Source organism: Anarrhichthys ocellatus, unplaced genomic scaffold (genome assembly GCF_004355925.1).
Source record: "Anarrhichthys ocellatus isolate YVR2014 unplaced genomic scaffold, GSC_Weel_1.0 scaffold12, whole genome shotgun sequence".
Classification (NCBI taxonomy): Eukaryota; Metazoa; Chordata; class Actinopteri; order Perciformes; family Anarhichadidae; genus Anarrhichthys; species Anarrhichthys ocellatus.
This window is the reverse complement of record NW_022280042.1, coordinates 5,301,199-5,313,915: the sequence shown is the minus strand read 5'-3', so window position 1 is coordinate 5,313,915 and position 12,717 is coordinate 5,301,199. Positions and strand designations below refer to the sequence as shown.

Below are 12,717 nucleotides of genomic sequence, written 5' to 3'. Positions count from 1 at the left end.
ATGAAACTGTAGTGTTGGAAACAGCCTCTGGTGCTCTGAATGGATCACCCAAACATGCTGTCACCATTTCCACCTCCTGCTAAAAGAGGGAATATAAGGCCCCCCCCCCCCCCCCCCCGGCAACAAAACATGACATGATTTCTGCAAAATACATCCTTCAACCCATTCAACATCTCGGGACTCAAGACTGCCAAAGTGCCCGAAGCTTATTTAATCTTTAAACAAAACATAAAAGCATGGAGTCTGGTCTGTTATTATTTTATTCCACTTTCCATTTCACACAGTCGTGAGCGGTGTCTCTGCTGCATGCCGGTGGTTGAATATCTTGCTCCAACACGTTGCAGCGGGGATGAGTGCTGGCTCCGCGTCTGATTGGTCCATCCCTGCTGTCCTGCTTTTAGGTAAGTGTGATTGGTGTTATAAGAGTTAAACATATCTCCTCGTTTTGTCTTTGGCTGAGATTACTCCACTTTGTGTGAGTTTAACTGCATACTGTTTTGTCCTTGTTTCACTGGGAAGCACTCCTGTCTTCCTTTTTGAGTGTCAGAGCACAGACAGCGTTCATAAAACTCCTCTAAGTGCTGCTGTGGTCCAGCACATGTGTAGTTCCACCTTCCTCTCAGGAGGCACTTCCTCCTTAATTTCCACTTTCTTTGAAGGCCAAAAGGTTTTGAGCTTCACGTCGAGGAGCGATGTGTGGCTTCGCCTGCAGCCTTTGCTCCTCTGCCTGCCTGTGATTGGTCAATTCCACTTAGGCCTCATGTGGTTGGGGATGCACTGGCAGACCTGGTGGCTGTAGTAAAAATCACCATGGCACACACGTCTGGGCTTTCTGCACGGCAACCTGTAACAACTAGACAGAGGAGGAAGAGGCACAACCGAGAGGAAGATGGAAAGTAGAATAAAACAGAGAGGAGAAAGTGAATACACAACAGGAATGAAGACAGAAAGGATTGGAACATAATATATTTTATGGGAAGGGTTGGAGGAACAGAGTAAAAATAAAAACACCGGGAAGCTTATACTCTATTGGCATGAATACTATCAATTATTCAGATCTTCACATCCCTTTTTGGATAAAACCCCAATCCAGGGTGCATCAAACGATTCTGTGCATGAGAAAAAGAGGGAGAAATGCTCAGGAGAGGGGAAGAATAAGGCCAAAATTCTGGGAACTCATCTTCAAAATCACAGTCGGTGTATTGTCTTCTGTGCACCACCTCCTGTGACCAGATGTTGAATCAAAAAAAAAAATAGACAAAAGAATGATGGGAAAAGTATTGCGCATACTCGAATGCCAACGCCTCATATTGTATTGGGTTGCACCACTTATTCAAGAATCCTAACTTCGTGGATACTTCTGTGAGCTTTCGAGATCCCTCGTATCAAAGCTCATGTCTGCATTCGTGTTTTTCCTTTGGGTCCCTCCGTCCGTCTCCGGGTCTGTCTGCTCCCCGTCATCCAGTGCACCCTGTCTGCCTCTCTGCAGGCCTCTCAGGGTCAGAGGGAGGTTGAGCTCTTGCGTGCCGGCTGTGGGAACGGCGACACGCATGCAATACAACGCAGCTGGGACCGTGCGCTCCGACGTTTTTTATGTGTCCATAAAAGGCCATATTGAAACATGTGAGCTAAAGAAAACGGAGGAAGAAAGTTGTTCTTTTTCACGTTTGGAATGCATGACATTTCCATTGAGGGTTCGCTTGCTTTCTCCCCCTCTAACTCCCTGTCTCTCATAGCTCTGGTTCTCTTTCCTCACCCCTTTCTCTCGCTGAGATCTCAGGGTGAAGAATTGTGGTGGCAGTCAGCAACTCACGCAGACGGGACCAGTTTGCCCAGTACAAGCAACTGGTTCAGGTAACTGCATTTAAATTTGGAAAAAATTGGAAAATAGTTGTCTCCAAATTGAAGTTGCTGTCTTGTCCTTAACTACAGTCCCAACGAGTTGGAGCTTTGAAGAGTGAACTAATACGTAGTTCCTGTTATTGTCAAAAGCAGAACAGCTGCAAGTTTTCTGGAACGGCGGGTTTAACATCAGATTTTTTATTTCATGCAACTGTGGAATTAGGAAAAGGAACCAATAACCTGTAAACGATTAATACAAGAAACAATGAAGACTCATATTTCCGATGCAGAAGAAAGATAAGAGTGTGCATTTCTCTGTTTTCTTTCCACAGAGAGAAAAGACCGCAGAGCCGAGAGATTCAGTGTTTTGCTGAAGGAGGCCTGAAACCAGGACGAGGACACACGACCACCCCCGTCTGTTACGCCTACCTGCAGGAGTTGGGTTTGAACCTCTTGCCCTGCCGCAGACACGACTGCGGACTCTCTCTGCACTGACACAGGCAGGTGTCGGGGTTCAGGGGCTGATTCCCGGGACACTCTGCGGCACACACGCAGCCACACAGCTCGTCGTCCCACCGCTGGCCGGTCGGGCACCACTTCCCCTCGCCTTGACCTACGCACTGGCATTCACCTGAGAGAAGAAGAGAGTTTCATTTCACAATGAAATCCAGACCATCAGATATTAGATTGTGCAGCTCTGTTGGTGTTGTTGCCAAATATCTGGTGGTCAGGTTCTGACTTGTTAGATATTTGCATAAAACCCTATTTCCCAAAACCTCCCTCTGTCTGCGTTTCTCCATTCTGGCTCCATCTTGCCTGGTTGCTTTCCAAATTACAAGCCTTTTATTGGGAACTTGGTGTATTCACAGTAAATCAATCCTTGTGAAACCAGAGGAAGCCACAAAAAAGAGGTATTTTTAACCACTTTTCACACAAAAGAGCATGAGAAGCTACTGTGTGACTCCCGCTGGTTCCCCCTCATATTCGTTTGTTCTTTCTTTACATCCTCTAAAAATTCCTGACTTCCTCTCTGACTCTGACTTTTAATTCTCTTCCCCACATCGTAAAATAGTTTCAGTAACTGAAACCCTCCTTACAGGTGTTGTGGTCCAGTTTCCATCCTGGATCGCAGCTGTCCTCGGTGAGTCCATTTCGACAAACGCACTCGCACGTGGACTCGTGCAGAACCCTGTTGGGCCCACAGAGAGCCAGCAGACCTGAGTCCAGCGCATCTGGAAGTCAAGAGGGAAGAAAGTAAAAGTTTAGTTTCGTCTTTCTGCAGCCGCGTCACGCACAGATGGCAATCAACTGATTCTAATCAGTCACGCTCTTCCCCATTGGTTTCTACGTTCAATCAATAAGGGCAGTTTATTATTAGAAAAAGGAAAAGTAACTGGAGACTGAAGGCCCTGTAGTTCACGACATGATTGTACAAGTAAAATGCCTCAAAGACACTTTCGCTTCTCACTTTACGGTTGAATAAACATTCCCTCGGGGGGGAAGTGGTTTCAGATTGTTTAATTTGCCGCCTAGGCAACATCATCATCACCAGGCTGTGGTGGTGGAATATTTGAATAGAATTCTTTGCCGAAATCTGACCCACATTCCAAAATCGGATCAGCGGGGGTTTGAGGTGGAGCACATTTTGGATGTCCCGTCCTGAACCTGCTGCTGTATCATCGCACTACTCAAACCCTTCACTGGTGAGGTGATCCCTGTTTGTCTTAACTGACCAACGTGACTCACGCACCCTTACCTGTCTCTCTCTCAGAGTAGTTTATGGCGTCTGTGGAGACACACACACAGTTCACTGGATCCCACAATGACCCAGAGGCACAGGGAAGGTCGGGCGGGGAGCACCTGCACAGACGCATGTATTATAAATCTACGGAAAACGTGACGAATAACTCAGAAATGCGTGTAAACAAACACACGTCACTCACAGGTGATCTGTCGCGGCTCGTCTTATGATGGTGTGGAGCGGCCGCTTGGAGAGGCATTCGCACGAAGTGTGGTTGACGAAGGTTACCATGATGACGGAGCGATCCATCCTGGGCGGGGAAAGTTCCATCAACTGGCGGGAGGAAAAGAAAGATGAAGGTTAGAGATGTGTGTGTGTGTGTGTGAACAAAACTGTAGAGTGTATACTTCTTTCTTTTTTCCTTCTTCTTCCTTCTTTACGAGAATACTGGTTGTGAGTGTTATGAAGTGTTTCGGCTGACGTGTAGAGGATGATGTAATGATTGCAAGATTGTGCAACTGTGCGTGACTCTTCACTTGATGTCCAGTTGTAGCCAAAAGGTGTCCCACTGCAGTAGGGCGATGTTTTGTGATACAGACAAGCTCGTTACACAACTGGGTAGGTCTCTTTCTGTCCTCTTTCCTGAGGCAGTTTGAGGCGTGAGAGCAGAAGAATGCCAAGACGACCGTGTAATGCGAAGCGAGTGTTGGAACAGTCCGAGTGCTCAGACGTGTCCGACATGGGAGTAAACAGGAAGCTGCACCACTCACCGTCTTGTTGACGAGCGCGTGACTTGTGTTGGTGCAGTAAAAGGCCTCGTTGGTGCAGCACCCGCCGCACCGATGCAGCGCCGCGCAGCGAGGGAGGTAGAACTGACTGGTGGATTCTGGGTACTCTTTGGCCACCTCGACACACACCTCTCTGGGCTGGCATGAGGTCCGCTGGATCTCCTCTAAGATGACTGAAAACACATGTGATTAAGTAGCTGATACAAGAGAGCTTTGACGTTATCTGATAATATATTTAGACACCACTAGTTTGTCTTTTACCTCCCAGAGTCCCGTCCACTTTGAAAAGAGCCTCCTCCCTCGGCTGACCCCACAGATCCTCGGCGTTAGAGTGGACTAAAGGGCTCGCTGAGGAAAAAGACGGGGAAGAAGAGGAGGCGCTCCAGGATTTCTTCCTCAGGCACTGCTGAAGCAAACTGTATTCGGGGTAGAGAAGCTGTAATAGCTGATCCACACTCGTCACTGACTCCAAACTGGGCTGGTCATCTGACAGTACTGGAGCCTGGAGGACAGGAAAGAATTATGCAGACAAATGTGACGTCAATGACAATATTTAGTTCTTTATGTGTTGCCAGAAAGTGTTGTAATCACTAAGGTTGAAAAGGATACTCTTCGTCTTTCTTTTTTGGAGCAAAACTATTAGATACTGTAGAATGTACAGGGTAAGCTTCGCTGGTTTGAGCTGGATGAACAGTGAATACCTCACGCGGCTACCAATGTGTTGTAACATGTTACTGTTGGCTATTGTTAGTTATTATGGGTACGTGTGTCTTCTCCTCACACACACACACGCCAGGTTGCATTTGAGTACACGAGGAAGCTACAAAGTCTGCGTTTTCTTCATGCCTTAGTATTGCTGTTCTTGCTCTTTTCTTGTGGTTCCCTTTCAAAGCTTCCAGACTGCTAGGAACTTAAAACAGAGTCACCAGAGGCAACGTGATCAAATTGGAAATGACTTGCCCTGCTGCTGCAGTGCCCTCGAGCAAAGACGCTGTGATCTGACCCAGTTTACCAATCTGGTTGAATGTTTCGTTCTACATCTAAGTCCCTTTGGTCGACTTATCAATCGATTTGTTCTGGTATTATTCCGAAAAGAAGAATTTTTGTTTCAAATATTTAGAAATGAGTTGCTGGGTAGTCCTTAAATGCAGCATTAGGCCTGCTGATATGGACCAATCGGACTGGAGATTGTCGGCCGTATTGTTATGTGCTGGACCAAGTCTATGCAGGAAATCTTCAGCTTACAGTAGCTCCATCAACATTTCCCGCCATGAGTCATCCCCGTAATGATTTTCTTCTGCCATCGTGATAGATGACTCCTCTCCGTTGACATTCGGCAGATGAAAGATTACTTGTGTAACAAACTGGCTGCTGGATCGTCTGTGGGGACCAAATGTCGGCCCGTTTGAGTATCACATATGAATGCTTCCTCCGGGGAGGGAACGTGGTTGTTTAGTTTCCCAGGCTGAGAAGGAGCAAACTGGTTCAGCTGGCATCACCCAAACAGAAACCAGATCTCCGTCGTTATCTCTTTCCGTCTCTCCGTCTACCTCCGCCCCCCTCCCACTCTGTCTCTTTCCAGACATCTCATATGTCTCAACACATGCGGTAAGCTGCGACAACCAATGGGAAGTTGAACAAGACCACATAGAATACAAGACTAAGAAGCTACAGCCGTGCGAGTGGCTCTTTGAGGATGAACAGCAGTGCTCACATGCTGATATAATGGCATGCGAACATCTGCAGGCTGATGGGAATGCCATTACTTTCAGAGTGAAGTAGAGGCTACAAATGCCAGTATATTGTCCTTAAACATCACTGATTTACGCACATATTTTCTGCAAGTGTATCTTTTTTTGGGGGGGGCCAGATTTTGGTATTTGCACGCAGCCAATTTACCACCAAAGGCTCCATAACTGTTAAAGTCATGTATGATAATATTGACAGTTGGAAGGATGGATTCTCCTCTCTCTTTGTTTCAAAGTCTTCCCAGATGTATTCTCTCTCTCTCTCTCTCTCTCTCCTTTGTCTTGTTAAGTGATTGCATGACATGAGGTCATCGCTGTGGGACCATGAGGTCATGATGGACGAATGACCAGCACTCTGGGGTCCAGCAGTAGATCCTGCTCGCACACAGACTCACGCACATGCATTCGTCACTCGCTCCTTCTTCTCGTATAAACTTGTCATGTCTGCAGCTAATGATACGCACAAACACACAATTTTACTCCTTCAAACAACTGATAACGAGCTAGTCCGCCAAAATATATGATTGGGATTCATTCATTCAACTCCAAGAGGATTGTATTACCTAAGATCTCTTCCAGTGAATTTGAACACAATCCCGTTGTAGTAAACTATTTCAACATCAAGAAAAGACACTGCCCGACACGCTTTTGAATTTCCACAGAAAAGCAGTGAATAGTTTCCTGGTTGGCTCATGAACAGCATTTACAGTAAAGTAGACAATTGACATCACGAGCTGTGACTCTACAAAAAGGAAACATGTTTGTGACTATTTGAATACGTGTGAAAAGGAAGTGATTTAATAAGCCGGGTGTGAAATTAGACTCCCTAATTCCTTTAAATCTCCAGTGTGTACGATTTGTACAGGTGGCCAAATAAGTGGAAACGCAAGTGTCTCTCTCTAGAACCAGTGCTTGGTTTGTTCGTTCTGGGCTACTGTAGAAACATGGCGGCAGTATGTAGATATAAAAAGCTAATTCTAAGGTACTGAAAGCAACAATTATTGTTTTTAGGTGATTATTCATATTCCATTTCTGCCAATAGATGCCCTTAATGTTACACAATGTTCCTCTAATGGACCTACTAGTAGGAGCATTTTACTAGTCCATTGAGTTTATTTTAATCATAACAATATAGATGGCGGATCAATACTTGTACCTGCTCTGTACAATAACTACTGCAGCTGTACTTAAGTATTAAATACAAGTATTACAATCTTTCAAAAGAGCACAGAGCTTTGATATCCCTTCTCTCTTTTCCTTTAATTTGTCACCTGTATGTAATCAACAGCAGACACACATTCACAAGCTGTGGAAGTTAGTGAAACTCCTCAACAGACAATGGGTTTTTATCGATGAAGGGGGAATTCAATGTCTCACCTCGGTGGCCATGTCTCCAGTTGGGTAGTAGTCCGAATAGTCTTGTCCTGAGCACAAACTGCTGACATTAAGCATCCATAGGAGCAAAGCTGGTATCCACATAGTGAGGAGATGGAGAGGAGAGGAGATATCAGGGCAGAGGAGGAGGAAGTTAGTGAGGTGAAAGAAAGTGAGGGAGGAGAGGAGTAGAAGGAGGAGCGGGAGGGTATCACAGACTCGGCAGGTATCTCTTTGCTCCTCTCTTCATTCTATCCTGGGACAAAGTTGCTCTTCCGGCGCAGGTTGTTTGAAGTTGGGAGACCAGCTGAATAAAACATGATGAGGAAACCGTCTCCCCTTCTCGGCGTCAAACTCGGCTCCTTTTTTCTTTCACTTCAGCGGTGCACTGCGTCTCCATTCTCGCTGCCGTTTGATTTGATGTCAGGTGTCTGTTTGCCTTTTATCTCTGTATGTCTTTGTTGACCTTTGTCTCTCCCTTTTTTTCTCTCCAGCCTTGGTTGTCTTCGTCAGTCTCTTCCCCTTCGCCCTTCACACTTGCCTGCTTTATCTGTATTTTCCCTTCACACACCAGCTGTGCTCTTCCCCTCCCTCGCTCAGATTATCCCTGCCTCTTTATCTGTCTCCTGTTTCTTCCTCGTGAACCTCCGGGGCAAAGCTCTGTCTGTCTTTTTTTTTTTTCTTCTTTCTAAATCTGTCACAAGTTTCTCTGTCGGGCTGCCTGATCCTTTGAGAAGCATCAAAGAGAGAGAGAGAGAGAGAGAGAGAGAGAGAGAGAGAAAAAAAGAGGGAAGAGCTTTTTCCAAATTCTAAGTAAAAAAGTAGAGTAGTAGCAGGAGGTTTAAAAAAAAAAAAAAAAAAGGCCAACCAGAGTGAATGTGCGTCCTGCTCATAGACGTCCTGCTGGAGTGAATGAGAAAACATACAAGAATAGGAGGATTGTATCTTGTGGGCGGAGTGAAGTAGTTGAAGGAGCTGATTCTGCATTGTAGCTGATTATACTAGCACACTTCTTTTTATTCCCAGTAACTAACACTAACTCTTCCTCTTCACACATGCCCTCATCCTCCTTTCACATGATTTACATTCACTGGACAGCCTATTTGTGCTCTTTAGAACTTTTAAAAAAAGGGCCAAAAAAGAGATCCGACTGTCAGTTATGAAACCAGATGAAGCTCACATGTTCCCTGTCACTCTGATTCGTTATCTTGAGGTCTTTGTCCTTCCATCTTTGTAATCCCTGGTAATGGAAGCAGCTGCCAGGAAGACTTAAATGTGTGTTCAGTAGCAGCCAGCGGTGATGCATGTGTGAGTTGCTTAACTGCGGCACTAAGTGCCTTTTTATGAGCCGCTAATACCTTTGATGTCTCTCTCTCTCTCTCTCTCTCTCTCTCTCTGCTGTTTCTGCTTCATGTCAGCTGTCGCCGAGTCCTGCCGGTTTCTCTATTCACCTATTTCAATGTCCTCTTGCGTGAGAGACAGACCACACATTTGGTATCACACACCTGGAGCTCCGCACACCTTCTCTGCCTTTTACTCCTTTCACACGTCATCGAGCTCCATCATTGTCTCCCTCCCTCCCCCCTCTCGCCTCTTCTCTCGTTCTTTCTCCCTCTGGTTTTTGCCGTTCAAGGTCCTAAAAGTGTCAAACTTTGCATACCTCCTTAACTGTACCGCCCCAAGGCTGTGGGCATCTGTGTCTGTGTGTCATGGAGGAGGAGGGGAGGGCAAGAGGAGGTGAGCAGTAGCAGGAGCTTTGTCTAAATTATATCTTTTTTTCCCCCCCTCTCTTTTAGGGCAAAGCCGTCACCGACGACTGTAAAGTAAATTATTGGGAACACAGACGGACAGACAGATGGGAGGCAGGAGGCCAACCGCGACGAGGAAGGAGAAAGAGGTGTGTCTGGGAAACGCTCGAATGAGAAAACATCCGATTTTTGGGCCAGTCACTGCCAGCCTTTTCAAGGACTAAAAACGCACACACACATGCACACACACACACACACGGTGGCAAGTGTCTGCTTGCAGTATGCTTTGTGTTGAAATCTGTGCAACCAAAATCCACATTCCAGTCATTGCTTTCTCCATCATGTGAGCGTAGAATTAGAGATGGTAGAGAGGGACCTAGAGGCTTGCTGATACCTCAGAGGGTCTAATGTTCTTGTTTAAAATCAAATCACTAAAAGGAGAGGATTTACAGGTTTGAATTTGAACCTCTCTGATGAACTATTTACTGACCACGATCCTCTCCTGAGGCTGAAAACAAACCAAATACAGCTAAACAAAACCAATACAAACAATACGCTAATTTTGCATCCAAAATGACATCATTTGTCACGTACCACTAACTTCACGTCTCAGGAGTCACTGCTACGTTTGACAGATGTCTTCCATGCTGCGCCACAGATGAACTTGGGTGAACCGTCTCAAAATCAAACTGACACTAGCGGGTCTCACGCAGTTGAAATATTTGAGGTTAACGGCTCAATCAAAACATTATAAAGACTCGTATCAGATTTTACACAGAATAATAGAAAAGCTATGTGTTAAATCAGCACATCCCAAGAAGGGGAAACTACACAGTTCCACTTATAACAAGGTTAGTAGCACATTTATAACAACTAGGAGCTTTGTGAAAATGCACTTGAATGACCCTCGAACACCAACTGACATGTCAGAACTGGAACCAGAGAACTCATCTGAGCTGAAGGTGCCATGTGGATCTGAGATGTTGTACTAAAACTGGAGAAACCACACTGTTATAATATTAATAACACATGTTATCATTGCTCTCAGAAACAAAGACAAATCTTTGTTTTGCATTGTTTTTTTTATTTTTCTTGGTGCCCACATTTCCCTTTTCTCCAGTCATCAACTAAACATAAAAAAAAATGTATTTATAAGGAATTATTTTACACTGCATCTTCCAACAACTTTCTTGACTTCAAAGGGTTTTATATGCAATATAGAAAATAAAAAAACATCAAAATAAACTTCTTTTTCGAAAATATATTTAATTTTCGACATGATATAACAGCCAGCAAACGTCCATTTAAAGCAGCACCAACACAAGAGTTATCATTCGTGGCTCAGTTTCTCTTTTCTTCTTCCTCGCTCAGCATCGTCTCCGTTGATCCAGCGGCGTTCCTCCGTCACGACATCCTGTGCCCTTTGCACCAGACACCGAGTCCACACAGCGGTGCCATTGTGCTCCATAGTTGTGGTAAAACCTCTTCCTCTTTTGTGTCAGCGACAGTTTAGAGCATTAACGGCGTCCACAGCTACTGAGCTGACGTTGGCTGGACTGGAGGCTCTTCAATGGGTTCATCCGTCTTCATGCTCTCAAGTCGTGGCCTCGGTTTGGCCAGCCTGCTGTAAATAGTCATGGCCTGAGGGTAAAAGAGCACAATAGTTAGAGATATTACCTGATAAAAACATGAAATATGATATATTTTTTCTCGAGAGTAAACCCCAAAGCATATTTGTGGGGCGAAACCAGTGTACCTGTGTGACCATTCCACTGACGTCCCCGGTGTTAGAGGGCAGGAGCACCGTGTTGGACTCTTTGGCGAGGTTGGAGAAAGCGGAGACGTACTGTTCGGCTACACTCAGCGAGGCCGCGGCATTCCCGTTCTGTCAGGAACACAACCTGGTTACTGTAAAATACTGGGAATAACATTTTCCAAATAACCCAGGATGATTTCTAATCCTTTAATGACACATTACGTCATAATAGATCTACTTCATACCTGTTCCGCCAGAGCATCTGACAGCAGACGAATGGCCTTGGATTTGGCTTCTGCTTTGGCTAACACAGCTTGGGCCTCACCTTGAGACAACACAGCATGTAAAGGAGCACCAAAGTTGATTTGTTTTGGATTTACAGTATATTGTGGGCTTTAAACCTCCTATTTCAACATTCCTCTTGATTCGCTTCTACTCAAATGTGCTCGCATGTTTTGGTTTGTTTGAGGAAGATCCTTGTGTAGTGTTGTAACACAGTCTGCCGGCATGCAATTAAATGCTTTGTGGATTCAGAGTAATGACGGTCCTACAACACCTTCAATTAAATTTGTGATCGCAGGATTCATGCATGTAACCAACCGGCTGCTTTGTTTATCTGCTCGGCCTTCTGTCCCTCTGAGGCGAGGATTTGGGCCCGTTTGCGACCCTCTGCGATGTTGATGTCTGCTTCTCGTGTCCCCTCGGACTCCAGCACTGTGGCTCTCTTCTTGCGCTCAGCCTCCACCTACGCAGGAAACGGAGAACAAAGACGTAAATATTTCTCCTCCGTGGAAAATAATGCTTAGGTTACCTAAAAACGAGGTGGTACTGCACAGAATATTGCCAAATGTCACGGTGTCTTACCTGCATCTGCATTGAGTCTTTAACACGAGGAGGAACTTGTATATCTTTGATTTCATACCGCAGGCAGCGGATTCCCCAGTCGTCTGATGCCTGGTTGATGGAGTGGACCATGTTGGAATTAAGAGACTCCCTTTCCTTGAAAACAAAGAGAGGCAGCAGGTTCAAGGTACACACCTGTATCATTGTTGTGTTGTAATGTAACACACACACAAGGCAGTGCAGAAGTTTCTTACCCGGAATACTTTATCCAGCGTGAGTTTGCCCAGTTCTGATCGCATTGTAGTTTGCGCGAGCTGAGTCACAGCATATTCTGGATCCTCTACACCATAACTGGCCTGGAGAGACACAGAACTCATTAGTCTCGTGTTTAATCCAGCTATCTGGCACCACCTGCTGGTAAAAGACAGCTCCTTGATTACTACAAACCAGTTTCTCGTCGCTTCTTCTTAGCAACGTACCTTAAAAGGATCTAAAATTCTCAAATAAAGGACTCCGTCAATTTGCAGAGTCACGTTATCTGTGTAAAGATAGAGAACATATCAGTTCATTCAGCCATGACCAATAGACCAATAATAAGCACAACTTTTTCAAAAAAAACTTACCTTGGGACACAGCTGACTGTTCAGGAATGTCAATAACAATCTCTTTAAGGCTTTGCACATAACGAACTTGGTCAAGTATGGGAATGAGGAAGTTCAGTCCCTGTAAGAAAGGACAAAAGATTGGGTTAAATGATGTCAGTGCTCTGTTAATGTACACCAATACATTGATGAATTTTAGTCCTGGAGATAGAAATCAGCCTCCTCTTATACCGGCTCTAAGATGCGGTGAAAGCGCCCCATCCTCTGGACCACCC

At 45.2% G+C, this 12,717-nt stretch overlaps 2 protein-coding genes across 2 annotated transcripts; both read right to left on the bottom strand.

The window, feature by feature from the left end:
* Positions 1-242: 242 nt before the first annotated feature.
* On the bottom strand, positions 243-8,502 carry LOC116385996 (vascular endothelial growth factor C-like). The gene is made up of 8 exons (XM_031851899.1): positions 7,497-8,502; positions 4,633-4,873; positions 4,354-4,544; positions 3,786-3,916; positions 3,599-3,702; positions 2,940-3,074; positions 2,272-2,473; positions 243-853 (listed from the first exon to the last, which is right to left on the bottom strand). Exons 1-8 carry the CDS (start codon positions 7,596-7,598, stop codon positions 742-744), a joined length of 1,218 nt encoding a protein of 405 aa, XP_031707759.1. The 5' UTR covers positions 7,599-8,502; the 3' UTR covers positions 243-741.
* Positions 8,503-10,287: 1,785 nt separating this feature from the next.
* LOC116385901 (stomatin-like protein 2, mitochondrial) lies at positions 10,288-12,711 on the bottom strand. The gene is made up of 9 exons (XM_031851650.1): positions 12,674-12,711; positions 12,464-12,563; positions 12,320-12,378; positions 12,095-12,196; positions 11,862-11,996; positions 11,598-11,742; positions 11,243-11,322; positions 10,998-11,126; positions 10,288-10,882 (listed from the first exon to the last, which is right to left on the bottom strand). Exons 1-9 carry the CDS (start codon positions 12,701-12,703, stop codon positions 10,775-10,777), a joined length of 888 nt encoding a protein of 295 aa, XP_031707510.1. The 5' UTR covers positions 12,704-12,711; the 3' UTR covers positions 10,288-10,774.
* Positions 12,712-12,717: the final 6 nt, after the last annotated feature.